The 20,772-nt window shown below is 48.7% G+C and overlaps 1 protein-coding gene across 1 annotated transcript; it reads right to left on the minus strand.

The window, feature by feature from the left end:
- Nucleotides 1-748: 748 nt before the first annotated feature.
- Nucleotides 749-19,888, minus strand: EFCAB12 (EF-hand calcium binding domain 12). The gene is made up of 9 exons (XM_045992057.1): nt 19,837-19,888; nt 15,251-15,699; nt 13,162-13,344; nt 11,026-11,182; nt 8,458-8,651; nt 6,843-7,056; nt 3,484-3,643; nt 2,050-2,106; nt 749-1,225 (listed from the first exon to the last, which is right to left on the minus strand). The coding sequence occupies exons 1-9, from the start codon at nt 19,886-19,888 to the stop codon at nt 967-969; spliced, it is 1,725 nt and encodes a 574-aa protein (XP_045848013.1). The 3' UTR covers nt 749-966.
- Between the last annotated feature and the right edge of the window lie 884 nt (nt 19,889-20,772).

Consider the following 20,772-nt stretch of genomic DNA (forward strand, 5'->3'; position numbering starts at 1 on the left):
TGACAGTAGTTCAAGGGTCCAGATGGGGACGGAAGCTACATTGGATTGTGTTGTTCACTGGTTGAGAAGTGAGGAGGGAAGAAAGGGTTGACAGCTCCTTCATGAGATTTTGACTGTAAAGGGTAGAGGAGTTTGAGGAGACCTAGGAGTGTGAAATGTGAAATGTCTTGTCTGAGGTCACACAGCTGGCAAGCGATAAGGCTGAGACTGGAACCGCTTTGTGCCTATGACTACAGCAAATCTCATGGATCCTGCTTATCCCGCAGGCTCTGGGAAGTCCGATGGGATGCAGAGCATGAAGCCACTGTGCTAACAGCAGCCAACATTATATGCTGTGGCGGAAAAGGTCTTGATGGGGTCGGGTGGGCTAATCAAGCAAAGGGATCAATGAACCAGAGACCATGCCTCCAGCTGTGAAAGATCCAAGGGATTTGAGAAACCGTAACCAAAAATGGCTCCAACTCTGCCGGATGAAAGACCTGTTGCCACTGTATTTCACAGAGAAGGGCACTGGGTACCTGCACTGCCAGCTGCTTTCCCATGAGGACTGAGATCCCAGGACAAGAAACTGGAGGTACCATGAAAGCATCCCAGGAAATATTCGTGCTATAGTCCCCTAGGGCTCAGGACATCAGCTTTCCAAACATTCGTCTGGCCACAGCTCCTGAGCAGGAAGTCACATCAGCTGGATCACAGGTGATATGAAAAAAACTCCAACCTAGTTTATTTCAAAAGGGCAGAGGTCAAGACAGGGAAATACTCAGAAACTGTGTATCTTTCCTGGGTTATAGCTGCCTTCTGAGACACTGGATACTTTTGCTCTAGCTAGAGCTGGTTCCAGGCCATTCCACTGAAATGACTTCTTTTATCTGGCTCTTGACACTTCCCCGGTGACTATGGCCCCAGACTGCTAGAGGCACTGGTCACAGTCCCAGGATGGCTGGATCCCACAACACCTTGGTCACTCTAGTTGATGTAGTAGACCTTGGGGGCATCGTAATAGCCACAGGTCATGTAGTTCATGTTCCCAATGGGCCACCAGTGGTCGGGGTGGTAGGAGGCTGAGTAGGCATGGGGCTGGGGTTGGACACAACTGAAGAGTGCCAGGCTCCGGTCCACAGCCACAGTGGGCAGGTAGAGCCGCAGCTTGTCCAGGAGGTGCCCCGGCCAGAAGAAATTGGGGTGAGTTCGCTGTGGACCTCTGGGGCTCTTCACTTGCAGCTTCCTGGAGAAGAAGACAGAAGTGTGTCATGGTAGACTACCTGGGGCCAGGACTCCTGCTCAGCAGAGTAGGCCAATTGTGACCAGAGTGGGGGTGTAGCATTGTGTTAAGCCCTTCGGCTCCAAGCGGTAGGTTCTGTTACCCTGTCTACCTCACGAACAAGGTGAAGGCCTAGAGAGGATAAGTCATTTCCCCAAAGTCACTCAGTGAGCAAGTGGCAGAGTGAGGGCTTGACGCCCAATCTGCTGTCTCTAAAACCCAAAATCTTTTTTTTTTAAGATTTTATTTCTTTATTTGACAGAGAGAGAGAGAGAGACAGCAAGAGAGGAAACACAAGCAGGAGGGAGTGGGAGAGGGAGAAGCAGGCTTCCCACCAAGCAGGGAGCCCAATGCGGGGCTCTATCATAGGACCCTGGGATCACACCCAAGCCGAAGGCAGATGCCTAATGACTGAGCCAACAGGCGCCCCTAAAATTCATATTCTTAAGTGTACACCATTTTCCTGTGAGGTTCAGAGCATAGTCTCTGGAGCCAGCATTGCTGGGTTCAAATCCCTGCTCCACCACTTAACAGATGGGTGGCTTTGAGTAAGTGCAGTAATTTTTTTGTACCTCAGTTTTCTCTTCTGTAAAATGGGTATGCCAAGAGTCACTTTATAGGGTTGCTAAGAGGATTTAAATGAGCTAAAACATGGACTACACCACAGCAGTGTCTGCCTGGCACCCTAAGCAGTTTTACCACTTCTCAGCTCTCAGGTACCTCCTCCAAAGGAAGGCGGGTCCTCCCTCCCACACATCCCCTTCCAGAGTCCGATGATTGCTACAGACCTGGTGAACTCCTCAAACTCCTTAAAGTGTATCTTCTTGACTTTCTTCAATGTTTTCCTGGTGGATAAGAGAGAAAGGTCTTTTGTCAGGAGAGGGGAAATCCAAGTTAATGGGGCCTCAGTACATGGGGGTGGGCCTGTCAGTAAGTCCAAACCAGAGCTCCAAAGCAGAGTTTCTTCTTCCTGAGGTGGGACCCAGCCTCTCTCCCTCCATGCTCCAGTGGGACACACAGTGGGCTTGGTCAGCCAGGCCTGGGGTCATCCTGGCTGGCTGGGTGACTCTGGGCAGGCCACTTCCCTTTGCAAAGCCTTGTGTTTCTTATTACCCAGAACAGAGACCTCCCGAGGTAGCTGAGAGATGCTGCTGAGGCTGAATGCAGCTTTTGGAACAAGTGTGGTGAAAACTAACTCCCCAAGCATAGACTTGGCAGACATCACCAATCGACCGCAGAAAGCACTCTCTCCCAGCAGGCCTGCACCTGGCCTCCAAAACTTTGACAACATATTTCAGGTAGCAAGATAAAACAAATATCTGTCCCTGCCCTTGGGGCCCTCTCTTTATCCTTTATGGCTGTGGCCTACTTAAGCATGGCTAAGAGTCTGTTTCTCACGTTCCCACCCACTCCCTAGGTTCATGGCGCAGAAATGGAAGTCAGCCACCCAGGAGCTGGAATGCTTATGTAACAGATGAAAAGCTGAGGCTCAGACAGTGAAGCATCTTGCCCACTTAACCTGCAGGGTGTCTAATTTCCACTTGCATCCTATCCGTTCTGGCCATACCGCCTAGTGGGCCACTGGCAGGGATCCAGAATGTGGGCAGTTCCTGGTGGGGAGCAGGCCCTTCTCCATTCCACATTAGCCCCATCCTGCCTTGGGGATGCTGCTCGTTCTCCAATCTGCAGTCTCCAACAGATGCTGGTTTATCACCTGCCCACAGGTCCCCTCCTTCCAAAGAAGGACACTTCCGTAGAGAGGACTCAGGTTGGTCTGAGGCTCAGAGACAGGCCCTAGTGCAGAGTTCTTTCCTCCTCCTGTGGGCTGCAAGCCCACCTCTTGCCAGAGAAGGCAAGACAAAGAAGGGACTGCCACACCTGTCCTCTGTAGGGTCCCTGATGGCCGTCCCATGATTTGTGCAGGAGACTCCCTATTTCTTGAAGAAGGCCCTCTTTTTAATCTTTCCCAGAAAGCTTGAGATCATGTAGGATGTGGTTGGGAGAGTAGCGCTATGGGGTGAGGCAGGGAGGCTGCGGCCCTCAGACATGTGCCAGGGATGACACCTGGTGACCAGTGGTGTTGGACATGCTGGGCATGCTTGGACACAGGCACTGGTGCACCATGACACCTTAGGTAGGCCACCATCCTATCCCCAGCACTGAAGGAGCAGCAGCAGGACAGAAGGCAAATGGCAGGGGACACAGGGGGTTTGACACTCAGCTTGTCGGCCTTCTTAGCCAGAGCCTCGCTGAAGCCCTGGAGCTTGAGCAGGGCCAGATTTGGACTGAAGATCTTCAAGTCTGAGTAGTAGCCTCCTGGCTGCCGGATAGGGCGCACCTGGTCCTTCTGGAAAATGATCTTGTCTCCTGGGTACAGCAGGGCTGCAAGCAGCAAGAGAAATGTGACCTGTCAGCCCAGGATCCCTCTTTCCCTGAGCCTCTGGGGCAGAGGGGTGCTTTTTTTTTTTTTTTTAATGACATTTTTGTTTGAAAAGATTTTTTCTTAGTTACATGCTAAATTTTTATGTTTAAATGACTGTAGATTCACAGCAAGTTGCAAAAGGAGTCTAGAGGGTCCCTTAGACTCTTGCCCTGGCTTCCCCGAATGGCAATGTGGCATACAACCACAGTGCGATGTCAGGAAGTGGGCCTGGTACAACACCGCTCTCTGGACTAGAGATGAGGGAGCTTGTTCATAACCAATTCAGCCACGGCCCAGAGGCCTGGGTGCAGGTAGGATGGAGTGAGCAGGGGTTGTGCTGATCAGGAACCCACAAAGAGGAGGGGAGATTCACCCAAGACTTCACTAGGTTGAGACTTAGTCGATGGCAGCTTTCTCCTTGCCTAGAATTAATCTCACAGATATCCTTGGGAGACTGCTCTAAGAAGTCAGAGCACAAAAAACACTGGGCCAGGGGTTCTGTCTTCCTGCAGCCATTGAGCAGTGCTTGTCCCAAGATGGTAACACATAACTTACTCATATTCTAGAAAAAGTAATGGAAGGTTACACTCCCGGTTATTAATGCTGCTTACCTGCGGGGAGGGCAGGGACTGTGCAGATAAGAGGGGAGAGGGAAGGAGGATATGCAGCATCAACATTTTAGAAAAGTTCACAGGATTTTTAAAAACCACATTTAAAGATATATATGTGTAATATATATATATATAATATACACATATATATACACAATTTAAAAATAATTTACATAAATAATTTTGTATAAATGGAAAAGAAAAAGGTCTGTGAAAGGACAATCTCTAAAATATTAATGATGTCAACTCAAGCTGGGGAAATTTTTATCTTTCTGTTTTCAAGGAAAGCTTAAGTGAGCAAGTATTTTTTTTTAAAGATTTTTTTATTTATTTTTTGACAGAGAGAGAGAGAGATCACAAGTAGGCAGAGAGGCAGGCAGAGAGGAGGGGGAAGCAGGCTCCCTGCTGAGCAGAGAGCCCGATGCGGGGCTCGATCCCAGGACCCTGAGATCATGACCTGAGCTGAAGGCAGTGGCTTAACCCACTGAGCCACCCAGGCGCCCCATTAAGTGAGCAAGTATTATCTAGAAAATCAGGGGACAAATGATAAAGCTGTATTCACTGGGGAGAGGGGAAATGCCTCAGAGTTGTAGAACTCTAGCCCTTGAGCTTGAGGGCTGGAGTCAGAGCCCACTAAGCTCTAGTCCAGAACACAGACCCAGAAGTCCCAATGTTTGAGTTTCTTTACTCACAGCAGAGCAGGCCTCTGTCACAGAGACAGCTGCTAGATAGTGGCCAGGATACTGGTCAGAGGTGGACTAGAATTTTTTTTTCCATCTAGAACAATCAGAAGCAAAAGGAATCCCCCCCATGGATGCTCCCGTGTGCCTATGAGTGTGAGATCCTTCCAGCTGGTGAGGTGGACAGGCCCAAGAGCTAGCAAAAGCTAGCAGTGGAGGCAATCAGTAGTGGTTCACTGTTCTGAAGGGACAGAGGAGGCACATCCCAAGGAAAGGCCTGGTCTGCAGAGCAGCCCCAGGTGCAGGCATGGCAAGCCTGCCTGCGTTCAGAAGACAGTTCGCTACCCCTCCACCACTAGCCAAGACCAGGACATGTACACAATCAGGGAAGACAAGTCTCCCTGAAGAAGAAGGAAGGAAGGAAGGAAGGATGATGCGTCCAGAATTTCCTGTCTCTGCCCTCCCAGACCAGGGGGCAGCAATTGGCTGCCCAAGTGAGAGGGGTGCAGCGCACCCAGGAGACAACGACCCCTCGGGTTGGTTTGCCTGTGTTTCTGGAGGCTTTCAGCCAAACGCTTTTGTACAGACCTGTTATGGGCTGAATTGTGTCCCCCCCAACCCCCACCTCAAGGCCAAATTCATATACTGAAGCTCTAACCCCCTGAAACCTCAGAATTTGTACTTGGATAGAGGATCTTTCAAGAGGAGATCAGGCAGATGAGCGTGGGCTCAAATCTGATTGGACCGGTGTCCTTGTAAAAGGAGATCTGGACACAAGAGAGGCGCTAGGGGCATGAGTGCACAGAGGGGAAACCATGTGAAGAGGTAGCAAGAAGGTGGCCATTCTGTGAGCCCAGGAGAGAGGCCTCAGAAGAAACCAGCCCTGGTGCACCTTGATCTTGCACTTCTAGCCTGAGCAAATTAATACAAGACCTAGGGCCCCGTACAATGTGCACTTGCTTCCCTCTCTCTTGGGAAAAAGATGGAAATAGTCAGCTGTGATGGTTAACTTATTCTCAGGGAAGTCACACCCCTGTCCATGTGCCCCTTTCTCTGAAAGCCACACTGCCCAGTTTGGCCATGGTTCCTTCCTGGCCACTTGGGAAACCTCTGCCCTCAAGAGCAACTTGCTCTTTCGTGCTTTTAAGGCCTGAAGTGGGACCTGCCCGTTAAATTTATAAATTCACAGATTTGGGGCGGCAGCATCACTGGGTGATCATCGAGGGCTTATGGGGCACTCCCCCATCCCCGTCTCCCAGAAGCACATGCTCTGCCCAGAGGTGGGGAGGGTTCAGGTCTGCTTGGATATATGGAAACACAATTCTCCCTCAAACAGAGGGTGAGGCCAGTGTGGAACTCTCAGGGCCCAGTCCTGTGGTCTGAGCAGAGAGCAAAGGGCCTCAGCAGAACTTGCCTGCTTGTGTGTACCTTCCTCCGTGTTGCAGAAGAACCGAGAAACAGACCTGACCTAGGAAGTGGTTTTGGAAAAGCCCAGTACAATCATAGCGGTTATCACTTCTATCATATCTCCCTCTTTGAAAATGGGACTGTTCCTTTCTGCTCAACTTCAGGACTCCCTCACCCTGAACTCCTGTTCTAGAATGCGTAGCAGCTCCATTAGGGGAACCCAGACCTCTGTGTCTGTGGAGCCTGGGTACCTCCAGGATTCTAGAAATCCGATCTAACTGGAAAACAGACTGGAATGTTCCTCCCCCACGCTCCACCTTCCATATCCCCAGCCCAGGCCACAGTAGTTTAGCTGGGTGTATGTCAGCCGAGGAAGGACCAAACCACAGGAGGATGCCACCTGCACCCAGGTTCTGGGCCCTCTTGGCAACCTCCCAAGGGCCAGCCCCCAAAGCCCTTACCTTTCATGAGGATGTCCTCCGTCAGCGGGAGGCCGTAGTACTCACACAGCTTGTGGCACTGCAGGTAGACCAGAAAGTTGTCCCTGCGGGACCTGTTGATGAGCTCCCTCATCTCCCCGTGCATGGTGGACGGGAGACAGTGCTCATCAAAGTGCTTATTCCCACTGCGCACCAGGCGGCACCGCTCCAGGTACTTGATGTAGGGGATCTTGAGCTGCAAAGAGAACAGAGGTTGGCACACACTTCCCTCCAGCTTCTCTCTGTCTTCCCGGCCAGAAGGCAGATGTGGAACCTCATCTCCATCTCCCCCACGAGGGGAAATGGCGAAGAGTGCAGAGAGGGACCCAAGTTCAGGCTCTGAAGTCAGTGCCTTGGGAGAAAAATCACACATAGTCAAGGTCACCGCCAAGAGCACTTGAATGGCTAAGGTTAAGGCCGGCAGTGCTGTGTGAGTGTGAACAGCCCCATACGTGGAGCTGCGCGTCATTGTGTCATAGGTACAGTAGGGTGCGACGTTGATGCCTTGGTGAAACATGGCATCCACAGGTTTGGCTGCACCAGGATTTAAATTAGGTGCAGACGTCTGTGCTTTTGAGGTAGAACCACGGTGTCAAGAATAGCAGAGCAAAACCGAAGAAGCCTTTGGAATGCCAAGCCATGTTTGGGCTTCTTATTTATTTACAAGGAAATGAAAAAAAAAAAGCTGTCTTTTTTTGCAGCATCTAACACCAGGATCAGCGAAGTACAGCCCACGGGCCACATCTGGCTCAGCACCTGTTTTTATAAAAACGGTTTTCTTGGAACACAGAGGCACTCATTTGTTTCGTGGCTGCAGTCTGTGGCTGCTCTTGGGTGGTAGTGGCCGCAGAAACGATAGAGCCCCAGAAGTCTAAAACAGTTGTTGCCTGGCTCTTTACAAAGTTTGCTGATGCTAGCTCAGATATATTGGGGTTTTCTTGTCATAAAGTGAATCAGATCTTAACTGATATAGCACTTATAGTGCTTAACATCTTATTATAAATATAACAAATAGAATATATTAATATATTTTATGTACTTATTATAATATGTAATTAATTTAATATACAGTATTATAGCATAATATTATAATATATCTTTATATTATATTTATTATATATAATAAAATATGTATTTATATATAGCATAAAGCTAATATTGTCTGCCTCCCTGCCGGCAGGGGCTGTTTTTTTCTCTGCTAAAAGAACGCCTGACACATTGCCATCTCTCGATAAATATTTGTTGGATGAATTCGTTCACGCCATCCATTCCTCCTTCACTGGTCATGTGTTTCTGGAGTGCCCACGCAGTGGCAGGCCCTGTGCGGGCACTTGGATTCCAGCTGTGATGGAGATGCTGCCCTCAGCCCTGGTCTCAGGATGCAAAGTCACAGTTAAGGAATGGGAAGAGGGGAACTCCATACTCTCGGAAACATGATCTCATTTCATCTTCGGAGAAACTTCGTGAGGTAGGTGTTGTTCTCATTATCAGATGAAGAAGCCTGCTCCCTGGAGTTCTGCAGCCTGAAGGTGCAGTGAACTTGAACCCAAGCCTGTCTAGGCACCTAGCCCCATGCCCCTCCTGTTGGCCTGGGTACCTTGTGCTGCCGCTTCCTCTCGCGGTACCGCTTGCCAACGTCCTCCATCTCCTCCAGAGTCATGGGTCGTGCCTCCATGTGGGTGTCAACCAGGGGCACAGTCAGCAGGTCCATCTTGCAAGGCTGTGGGGCCAAATCCACCTGCTTCTTGGATGCACTCTGGAGGGAACCTCTATGCTTGGCAGATCTATAATCTGAAAGGACGGAGAGACTGAGAGGAGGCCCAGCTAAGGAATCCATTGAGTGGTTAACTGATGGGACCAAGCAGGTGTGGGCCACCCCTTTGCTCACTTCCCACGTGGCCCGTCTGTGCCATCTCTGCTTCCACAATGGCATCCCTTATGCACCACAGTCCCAGCCTTCCTATTGCCCCTCTCACCCTCTACCATCCTGTTTCCACCAAACAACAAATAGGACCTTTACAAAATATAATCACCTCATTCCCCTGATGGCTTCCCACAGCACTCAGACTAAAGCCCAGAATCCTCTTCCTGGTCTACAAGGTTCTACAGGATCTGGCCTCAGCTCAGCATCCACTCAACCCATCTTCTAAACATCACCCCTCCCTCACTCCCCCGAGCCACCCTAACTGCTTTCTGTCCCCTGAAAACTTTCCCAAGTCAGGGCCTTTGCCTTTGTAGCTCCAACTGCCTAGGATGCGCTCCACCAGACTGGTTCCTCATCAGTCACTCAAGTGTCAGCCCCCAGAGCTGCTTTGGAAAGAGACCTCCCCTGACCACCACTTCCTCATTCTGTCCTGTTGTCTTCAAAGCATTAATCACGACTAGACATCATCTTGGCTAACCCACTACATGGAAGCTCATTGACTTCTTTATTCCTGTGTTCTCAGTTCCTGGTGTTTTTAAAGGGTGCCTGGCACATAATAGGTGCTCAATACAGACCTGGATGTACGAAAGCTTCCCATTGCCCCTGCCCTAGTTCAGGGCTCCACTGTCCTGGGCGGACATGAAATCATGGCCCAGCCATCCTCTAGTTTCCAGACTACAGACTGGTGGCTGAGCTTCAGCTTCCTCCTTGTCGAGGAGCAGCTCTGACCTCCAGGGACTTGGAGGGTTATCTGAGCTGCAGCTGTGGTTAAAACGACCCAGCCCATAGCAGGTGCCCCCAGATGCTACCGCCTTCCCTTTCTGAGCTGGGCATCCAGACTCTTGACGCTGCTGCCCCTCCAGGCAAAGCAAGTGATACCCAAGTCTGCTTACCGTGCCCACTGATGCTGTCCAGGAGAAAGGGCTCCATGATGACACTGAGATGGCACCATTCAAGCAAATACCTGCTCTTGACCTCAAGTCTATTTATTGGGAAATACCAGGCCCCAAATACCTTTGCTACAAACATGCATTATGAGTACTGTGGTCATTCACTAAATGGCTCATAGCAAACCACATGAATAAGGGCGAGCTTTGGTAATTTATAATGAAAAGGCAAAAGAGCATGGATAGGAAAGCAAGCCCGACTTGAGGCAGCCCTGAGCACATGTTGGACATGAAGAGTGCTGGAGATTATGACTTGGGGGGGAGTGGTGGTGACAGGTGCAGGAGGTGCCTGGAGGGGGCTCAGATTCCCTGGGACTCTGGAAGAAGAAACCTCTCCCCTCCCCTCCTCCTCCAGGGCTCTCCTGTGACCTCAGAGAGTGTGAGGAACACACCACACCAACATCTGAAATGAAACTCCTTCCAGCCTGACGGGTGGGGCCAAAGCAAGATTTATTTGATTTAGAAAAAGAAAGATGTTATATTTGGGGATATGTTATATGGTTGTTATAGTTATTATATGTTATATTTGATTACATTTGGGGAGGGCTCTGGAAAGGTAGGTGGAGGTTAAAAGGAGAGCTTTTATTTTATCTGTAGTTGTTCAATTTAAAATATTTTTACACCAACGGTGGCACTAAGCTCTGAAGAACCATGATGTACCTTTGTGTTATAGAATAAATTCATAGCCAGCACCATGGCTGGTCCATTTCTAATTTGCCTCTGTCCTATATTTGGACAGAAGTGGTTCCACAAGCACATGGCCTAGCAAATGGAACTTGAGCTATGCACAGCTCATACAACTGTTCACAGCAACCCTGCTAATATCTCTGATAGCAGAATATCAAAATAGATTTTCCAGTAAACTCTAAACATGTGCTAATTCTGGTTTCTGAATGTTAGTGTTTTTTTTGGAGGGGGGTTGAATTTTAGTTAACTTTTTATCAGTAAAATATAGATTAATAGTAAGAAGGCCTTGGGCCCACATACAAGTGGAAGGGCCTTCTGTTTGGGTCAGATCTCAATCTATCAGGTAAGCGTTGGAGGGCTGAAACTACCTTTTGAAAATCCTCTCTTAAGGACTGGGCCTCAAGATCTTCAAATGGATTTGGTAGCTGAGCACTCATGAGAATATCTACTCTTTAGCTGATTGTTGGACCTGGGGATTCTAGAAGCTTGGCCCACCTATGGTAAGCCCAAATTGGAGAACACAGTCAGAAAGTAAGCCAAGGCTGCCTCCACCCTGCTTGTTCCCAGGATGGGGAAGTGGATATGGGGTTGGGGGGTGGATACGTACACTCCCTTGCAGTCGACAGGGTGCTTCTCTGTTCACCCAAAGACCACTGCTTGTAGGTGTTGGCTAGGATATCCGTGGTAATGTTGTTGCACTTTCCCAGAGAGCTGAGATAGATCACAACATCCTCCATCTCCTGGTTTTTCAGAGGGACTCCAACCTGAGGAGAGAAGAGAAGCCACCAAGGTGGGTGGGCTCCACTCCAAACATCCAGTCAGTATGGCCAAAGCCATAGCAGCCTGGCCCCACCTCTCCTGTCTAGTTTCTGGACCACCACTCCCAGCTCATGCCCAAGGCTTCTGCCACAGGAGCTTTAGAGCCCTTTCCCAGGCCCTGAACACACTCTACACTTTCTCACCCTCTGCCTTTACTCAGGTGTTTCCACCTATCTGAAGAACTCCTACCCCTCCTTCAAAACCCAGTCCAGATAAGCCACCATCTTTGCAGAATCTGCTCCTTCTTCCTTCCAGACCACCACCCCACTCCATACCGATCTCAATGCTAGCTTTCCCAGGCTGGACTGGAAAAAGGATTTCACGTCTACCATCCTTCTCCATGGGAAACACATTAGCCTCCTTTAACTGAAGTAAAAGAAGATCAGAAATACAATACATGTTATTCTTTGTAGGACAGTGAGTAACTTTGGAGGACTGTAATGCTTTCCATCAATACCAAATATTCAAGAAGAAAAATCTTTTTTTTAAAGATTTTATTTATTTATTTATTTATTTGACAGAGAGAGATCACAAGTAGGCAGAGAGGCAGGCAGAGAAAGAGGGGCAAGCAGGCTCCCTGCTGAGCAGAGAGCCCGATGTGGGGCTCTATCCTAGGACCCTGGGATCACGACCTGAGCCGAAGGCAGAGGCTTTAACCCACTAAGCCTCCCAGGCGCCCCTCAAGAAGAAAAGTCTTAAAGGAAATATAATGTTGTACACTGCAGTCATTATTCACTGAGCTTTCCTCAAAGAGGGTTAGAACACTCCTAGGATGAAAGGATGTAATATTTTATCTTTTTTTTTTTGGTTATGATTATTAAAAACCCTTTATCTTTTTTCCCATGTTTTGAAAGGTTGTTTAGATGAGTACATATCAGGAAACAATAGTGTGAAGACTTGCGATAATTCAAAACCGTAACAGATGGTGGGCTGAAAGATGGTAGCCGCCAGCTTCCTAAAGTGTTTTGTAAAGGTACCTTGTATTCAAAGTATATAAAAGCTTAATTCATGCAGACCAGAGGTCAGCAAACTTCTTCTATACAGGGCCAGATGGTAAACATTTTAGGCTCCATGAACCATATGGTCTCTCACATAACCACCCAACTCTACCATCATAGCATTAAAACGGCCATGACAATACATACAAATGAGTGTAGCTGTGTTCCAATAAAACTTTATTTACAAAAACAGAGGCAGGCTGGATCTGACTTCTGGGCGATAGTTAGTAGACCCCTTACTAGACCAGTGGAACTTTCTGCAATAATGGAATGTTCTGTAACTGCGTGGTCTGGTAGAGGAATTGCTCATCATGTATGGTTACTGAGCATCCAAAATGTGGCTATTGTGAGTGAGGAACTGGATTTTAAAATTTTATCTCTTTATAATTAACTTAAAATCTTGGCTAGCCCTTGAAAGTGTGGTGTGAGGGGGACAGTACCATAGACATCACTGGGAGCTTGTTAGAATGTAGTATCTCAGGCCATGCACAGAGGTACTGAGTCAGAAGCTGCATTTTTAACAGACCTCTATATGATCATGTGCCAGTGACAGCTGGAGAAGGTCTAGAAGGTTCTGGAGGCAGGACTAAAGGCCCAGCAATTTCTGTGCACAGTTCTGGGGTCCAATGGGCAAGATAGTGATCCCTCATGCAGCTGACTGATTATGGGGTTGGTTCTGCAGACTTTCCACTCAGATAGGGGCTTTCAAGGTCAGACCCATGCAGGGGTGGTTTAGGGGTCTGATGTGGCCACAAATTATGCCACGTTTTCCAAGTCGGCTTTACAAGTAACAAGGCTGATGGTTTGAGTCCCCTGTGTCCACTTTTCAGTTGGTCCAGGACCTGGGTGCAGGCAGCAGTGGGGGCAGGGATCATGGACATCTTCCCCACTCAGGCCAGCCCGGAGGGAGGACGGGAGGCACTTACCGCCTTCAGAGCTGCAATGAACTCCTCCCTAGAGATCCTCTGGTTCTCACCCCAGTCCACCTTGCTGAATATCTCCAGGATCTTGATCTTGCGGCTGCGCAGGTACGAGTACAAGGTGGTCAAGGCAGAAGGCTTGGGCAGTCGGAGCTGGGGCACCGGTCGGCGGGAAGGCCGGGGGCCCTTCTGCAAAAGGCAAGAGAGTGGGGCAGAGGGGGAGAATTCAGGGAGACAGGCCACTGGAGCGTGATTTCCAGAGTTAGAACAGGGAGAGCAAGCGGCCGAGCAGCTCTAGACAGACAGCAGGATGGAGTGCAAGGGGTACTAGACAGGGGTCAACTGCCTGTCGCCAGAGATTCTTTGCATCTCGGGACCTCCATTTTCCCATCGGAAACAAGAGGTCTGGACATTGTGAGAACTAACATTTTGTTCTTACCCCATCTCTCCTGTCAGACAAGTCAGGAGTATAATCCCACTGGACGCTCAGTGCCCCCAGACACACGCCCCGGCCTGGAGCCGGGCTCTCTAATCCTCTCTAATCCTACTACCTCCCAGTCTTTGCTCCTGCTGGGCCTCCTGACCAGAATACCTTTCCTCCTTTCTCTACCTGTCCAAATCTTACTTTTCCTCTAATTCCAGGTTATGGGGAATATTTCAGAATAATGCCCCTCACCTTGGTGCAGCACCAGACAGTTTACAAAGGACCTTTCTGTTCCCTAGTTTATAGTTCCTCTGCTTTGGGGACCCACCTCTATTAATGGTCGACAGCAAACTGTAGTCATCGATCTGATGTGTCTGCCTCCCCCGTTAATATCTGAACATCTTGAAGGAAGACCATGTCCTATTAAGCTACATACCCTTTTCTCCCATCCCCCTACTGAAAAAGCCTCCAGCCCCAGGCAGACAGGCAATCATTGTTTGCTGAATGACTACATGATGCTGTAAATTAGGTACTAGGTATGACTTTCCCTTTTTACAAATGAGAAAACAGGTTCAGCGAAGTGAAGTGGCTCGTCCAGGTTCACGCGACCCTTGAGCAGTAGAGCTGGGTTTCTAACCCAAGCCTAGTGCTTACTCATAGACACTGTGCTGCTGTCGGGGAGGGTGTGTGAGACCTAGGAAATTTGGGTTTGGACTCTGCTTACACCAAGGACTGACTCTGATATCAGTAAGACGGCAATCAAAAGGACAGACATAATATTGAGTGCTCGCTCTGTGGCCGGCACTTTCCAAGGCACCTGATATAAATTCATCCATTTAGATGTCACAGCAACCCTAGAAAGTAGGTACAATGGTTATCCACATTTAATAGATTGGAAAACTGAAGCCCAGATCATAGAGCTAGGAAGTAGCCGAGCTAGGTTTAAACCCAAGTTATCTGGCCTCTTACCCCAACTTAACCTCATCTGGGAGAAATTTCAAGTGTTTGCATTACAAGGGAATGTCACAGGGACCAAGAACTGGGGGATGAGGGTTTTGATGCTGGTTTCCACTGACTCCCTCTATAGGCCTGGACGATTGACTGGCCTCGTCGAGCTTCTAGTTCTATATTTATAAAAGGGAGTTCCTCATTTTTTCTTCCAGTCTCACAACTCTGATTCCTCACAGCAGCACTAGGAGCTCCTGCCTGGCACGCATCAACCCTCAACAAACATGTGACCATGAATGAATGAATGAATGAATGAATGAACAATGAGTATTTTAAAATGTCCCATAGATGGAATGCCAGGAATTATCCCTCCTCAGGTGGTTTTAAGATACAGTCACAAATTCTTCCACTCCTCCCTTCTGAGATGGAGCTTGGTTCCCCTCCCATTGAGTGTGAACAGCCCTTAATGACTTGCTTCTGCCAAATAGAATATGGTGAAAGTGATCATGTGATTCTCTTGAAACTGTGATCTCCCGAGATGAGGTCATAAGAGGCATCGCAGCCCTCCTCCTTGCTCTGTCCCCAATACACCCCCCTTTTGGGACTCCTCTGCTCCTCTTTGATGGGGGGGGGGCAACTTCTATTCTGCCTAACCCCAGGGAATGAAATGACAGTATGCCCCTAACACCTTCAGTCTCTTCATCATCAAGTGGGACGGCTCACCTTGGTGGCTCTGGTAGGAGTCAGACAGGCCAGCAAATGGGCCTCATGTTCCTTTTGGATCATGTATAAGACCTTGGCCTCTGAAGGGGTGAGGCAAGCCTTGTTCTGCAGCCACTTCTCCGTGTCGCCGAATGACTCCAGGTTCTGCCGAAGCTTCAGTCTCTGGCTGAGCCAGGTCTTCACATCGTCCGGCTGCCCCAGGATATCCCCGGCTCCCAGGACTTTGAAGCTGGAGACTGGCCGTGGGGGAGTCTGGGCTTGGGCCATGAGATTGATGGGTATTGGATCCTCATTTTGAGGCAAGGTGATGATCCGCCGGCGGCTCTGAGGCTGGTGGAAAGCCTTCTGCTTGAACTGCTTGAAGCAGTGGGCAATGACTGGTTCAGGATCGAAGATGGGGTCCTTGCTGGAGGTTTCATCATCACCTGAGGTCTTAGACTGGCAGAGCCCTTGGGGGAAGAGTGTTAGGACGTGAGTTTCTTTCAGGAAGAGGACTAAGAGAGTCAGGAAAGAAAAATGCTACAGCAGCATGCTGGGTGATAGGGCATCTGGATTCCAGGCCTGGCTTTATCATTGCTTCGCTATCATAATAATTGTGTACTCCTGAAAGCAGGCACAATGCTAAAAGCTTTATATGCTTTTTCTTACTTAATCTTACTCTTCACCACCCAGCACTCCTAACCAGTAATCAGAATGATCTTTAAAAAAAAAAGATTTGTTTATTTATTTATTTGAGAGAGAGAGAGAGAGAGAGAGAGAGAGAACAAGCAAGGGGAGGGGCAGAAGGAGAGGGAGAGAGAGAATCTTATGCAGGCTCTACACCCAGTGAGTAGCCCCACATGGGGCTCAACCTCACAACCCTGAGATCATGACCTAAGCCAAAACCAAGAGTTGGATGCTTACCCAACTGAGCCACCCAGGTGCCTCCAGAATGATGCCATTCTGGGGGCGCCCGGGTGGCTGGGTCATTTAAGCATCTGCCTCCAGCTCAGGTCACGATCTTGGGGTCTGTGTCAGGCTCCATGCTCAGCGGGGAGTCTGCGTCTCCCTTTCCCGCTGCCCCTCGCCCTGTTCGTGCATGCACTCTCTCTCAAATAAATAAAATCTTAAAAAAAAATGCCATTCTGATTTGGTCTGATCATCTGAGCAGAGGCTTTGGAGCCAGAATACTATAGCCGTGTCCTGGCTCTTTTGCTGTTGCTTCACGGCTGCATGATCTTGGGCAAGTTACTGAGCATCTCTGTCTCAATTCTTCACGTGCAAAATGGAGAAAAAGAGGGTACCTACTTACTGAGTGGTGGAGATGGTTAGAATCAATCCATTTTAAAGGTGTTTTGTTTATACTAAGTACACAGTTATTTTTATGTACTCGCCCTTCACCTATTTTGAAACCCTTCCACGACTTTCAAAGTAAAGTTCCATGATCCTCCTCTGCCAACCTTTTCTACCTCATCGCTTGCCTGTCTTTCCTTAGTATAACCCAGATGCCTTGACCTCTCTCAATGATCCCTGAATGTTCTAAGCATCCAACATCCAACATCCAACAAGGGTGTTGTTCCATCTGCCAGAATGTTCCCTTCCCTACCCATCCCCTCCTCGCTCCTCACCCTCAGGCCACATGTTACCTGTCCAGCTCCCAAGCTCTGTTAAATTCTCATATTATCTCTATGTACTATAACCTATACTTTTCCTTTGGACTACTTCATGTTGAATGAGGCCTGTTTTGTTTGACATATTCCTTAAAATTTTCCAACTTGAGTTACTTTACACTGGGGCATGCCCTCTCCAGGTTGCCATAGTCCCCACCATTCTCTATAGTTTCACATGCACATCAGTTCATTTATTAAGTGTGTGCTTCAAGCAGACATTTGTGTTTGAAATCCCTGGTGTAATTACTTGGTTGACGTTTATTTTTTCTATAGGCTATAGACTGGGACCTCATCTCTCCCTGCTGGAGTCCCCGCACCTCCACATGCCAACATACAGAGGGAGCTCAGTAATTATTTGGTGAACGAGTGGATGTCAAATGGACAGACCCAACAAGTCAGCTCTATGATTATACATTTTACAGATAAGGGCACAAAGGCCCCGAGAAGCCCAAGGTCACGCAGTTGATTCGTAGCAGAGCTGGGACAGATCAAATGAATAACAGATGTGTTTTAAAATTCAGAAGGGATGTAACATTATTATTAAAAACACTGTCACCATATTTTCCTTTGAAAACCCAAACTCCCTTGTTCTGAAACATTTCATTGCCTCCAAAATAAAATTTAATCTCCTTAACCTGGCCCCACTGAAACTACCCACCTCTGCCAGCCTCTCTAATGGGCTTCTTCTCTTGTTCCTTCTGGCCTCTCCCAGTATTTGTACCCCAAAACTGAGCTGACTAATATTCCTTGGTCCCTTTGCCCAGGCCACATACTCTTTCCTCTCTCTAGAATACTCTTCGAGACTTAGGTTAGGCATCACCATCCCCTGAAACCTTCCCACTCCCCAATCACCACTCTCATGCCCACTCTGGGTTCCCACAGTGCCGTGCCCGTCCCCATCATAGCATTTACCATATTTTTCTGGATGAAGCTGCTTTCTGAGTCTTTCTCTCCCAATGGCCTGTGAGTTTTGCAATATTAAGGGCTGTGTCCTAGAGCCCATGTATCCCTGGTCCCCAGCCTGGCACAAAGTGAACATTCAGGACATTTGTTAAGTCTCCTTACAATGCCCATGTGTTTCTTTCAGGTCAGAAAGTAATGAGTATACATCAATGTGGACAGAAGTGAGCACTTCTTAACAACCCCTTTATCATTTCTTTGAGGACAAGATGCTGGGTACAGCTGAGATTGTAACCATTCATCAAACCACTATTTCCTGAGAATCATCCAGTACTTGGCATGGCCAGGTGCAGATCCAAATGAGGCTGGGTGCCTGACCACAGAGTGCTGGCATGGAACAAGGTGGGTTAACCAGAGGGGTAACAAGATGATCTCAGTTGGGGGAGAAATGCTGATGGAGAAACCCGGGAGGTCCTCATGAAGGAGGAGGCATCGACATGTGCCTTCAAGAAGGAGTCAGATTTCAAGGGGTGGAGGGGTCAGCTTTGGGAAAGGTTAGGGGTGAAGTTTGGAGATTTAAGGGTTACTGTAGTTCCACAAGTTGGAAGCACATACGTGTGAAGGAGGTTGTTAGTGGGAAATGAAGTTGGAATCATCTTGAATGCAGATTAAGGGGTTTAAACTTTACCATGTTGACCATGGGAACATACTCAAAATACGCTCCTCCATGGCCTTGCCACTGCCACTTATGCCCTCCCTAGACCCCAAATCCATGATCTTCCCTTAGCCAGAAGAGTCATGAGTCACTCCCCCTTGAAGCCCTTCAATGGCTTCACTGAAATGGTTTCTCAGTGCCTCTAGAATAAACCAGCCACTCCTGCAATGAGCTAGACCGTTGCTCTTACCTAGGCCCTGTAAACTTGGACGGCCTACAAGTATCTCAGACTCAACCAATGAAGACTGCACTGACCTCCATGTCCTGTCCCCACCGAATCTGTTCCTGTTAGGTTCCTGATTTCTGTGAAAGACACCTCCATCTCCAGGTCACCCTAGCTACCAACCTGACCATCATCTTGGATTGTTCTTTCCATGCTTTGTTCAATCAGCCCCCCAAGTGTTCTAGTCCCTCTAGCCTGGCCACTCCCTCTCACCTCTCAGTATCTTTGATCCGGATGTTTTGGACAGCCCCAGATCTTATCAATCTGTGCTTCCAGCATTCTGAGTCTGCCAGTTCACTCTGCATTTGTTAATGCTCCTAACCTAATACTGTCATTGCCAGTGGCTTCTCCATTTCCTGGCTCACAAGATCTTTCATGATCTTGTCCCTTCTGACCTCTCTCACCTCTCATCCCCAGTAACACTCAAATGAACAGCAGTTTCCTGAAGGCACCATATGTTTGAGCCCCTTGCATGTGGTTCTGTTGGCCTGGAATGCCTTTCCTCCCCATTTTGGCATGGAGAACTCTTTGTATCCTTAATTTAGACCCCAGTGTAAATATCTCTTCCAGAACCTTGGAACTGTTCCTCCCCATCCTCTGTACTTAGCAGAACTCTTACTTCTGGGTGTCATTCCCTGGCCTGGCATCCACCCTTTCTTCTGTAATTATCTGTTTATCTGCCTGTCCTTCACCCTTTCTTCTGTAATTATCTGTTTATCTGCCTGTCCTTCACCTCTGAAGTTGCAGGGCTTTGCTGCAGCAGGCTATGGTGGAAGGTTTGAGGATTGATCGTTTTCTCCATGCTTCTTCTCCAGTAACCAATACATTCATATCCAGTGGAGAAATGGGGCAAAGGACGAGCCAGAGGGCTGTGGATGTCTTTCCCAGGCTCAAAGATTGGACCTCTGATTTCAGACCAAGGCAAGTTGGCCCACTCCTCCAGCTTGGGCATGGAAATCTGAGAAATGTGCATGACCTGAGCCCGACTCCCTGGCAACCCCTTACCCAGAGAGGGGACGGCACAATGAGATATTTGCCCCCGTCCTTGCCCTCACCCCACTTGTACGCATGTGCAGGGCACTGCTTCCTGGGAGCTTACCGACCACCGACAGGAACAGAGCCTCGTACGTTTCATAGGAATCGTCATCCATGGCCGCAGCGTCAGGAGCGGGCGCTGAAGAGTGTGTGTGCATGCGTGTGTGCACGCGCTTGCTTGCTTGCGTCGGAGCACCAGAAAACAGTAATACCAAATTTTGCAAGAGACTCTGAAGTCGCAAGCTTAGAAGCTACTGTTGCCAGGACTACAGACGCCCTGCGCTGATTGGCTGAACGCGGCCACACTCGCGAAGTCCGCGGGAGGAAGAAGGTTGTGGGGGCGGGCCCTCCTGAACCTCCCCGCCCTCCCGCTCCCAAACGCCCCCACTCCCGCTCCCAACGCCTAGTGCTGCTCCTTTCGTGGGTCCTAAAAGGCAATCGCAGCCGTGCAGAATTCCTGGGTTGGCGAAAGACAGGGTTTCTTAGCATGGCCCAGTGGTCCCTGAACCTCGAGTAATAAATCCGTGTTTTTCCCGAAAGCAGTCGGATCTTGAGCCGGCGTCCACGTCTTTCCTTTTCATCCAAAGAACTGACCCTGCCTCCTTCATAGGTGTTGTAGAAACCCCAAGAGTCTTGGCCAAATAGAGGCAGTATATATGGCTTGGAAATACAGAACTGATAAAAGGAATATTAATAATATACACTTGAAATGCCCATCAACTGATAAATGGACAAACAAAATGTGCTCTGTCCACACAATGGGATGTCATGAAAGTTAAGTACTGATGCATGCTGCAATACAGATGAACCTTCAAAACGTTATGTTAAGCGAAAGAAGCCAGACACAAAAGGTCACATACTGTTTTACTTATAAGATATGCACAGAACAGGCACATTTATAGACACAGAAAGCGGATTGGTAACTGCCAGAGGCCGGAGGTGAGGTGTGTGGCTTTGCGTTAGACTGCTGACAGGCACAGGGTTTCTTTTCAATGTGCTG

Source organism: Meles meles, chromosome 20 (genome assembly GCF_922984935.1).
Source record: "Meles meles chromosome 20, mMelMel3.1 paternal haplotype, whole genome shotgun sequence".
Lineage (NCBI taxonomy): Eukaryota > Metazoa > Chordata > Mammalia > Carnivora > Mustelidae > Meles > Meles meles.

Bases quoted from the DNA above. Each gene is read 5' to 3' on its own strand.
- EFCAB12 (XM_045992057.1), bottom strand. From the start codon at position 19,888: ATGGATGACGATTCCTATGAAACGTACGAGGCTCTGTTCCTGTCGGTG. The intron at 11,183-13,161 runs GTAAGTGCCTCC...TTCTCTCCTCAG, and splicing joins TCATTGCAGCTCTGAAGGCG to GTTGGAGTCCCTCTGAAAAA. The intron at 8,652-11,025 runs GTACGTATCCAC...CCGTCCTTTCAG, and splicing joins CCTGTCGACTGCAAGGGAGT to ATTATAGATCTGCCAAGCAT.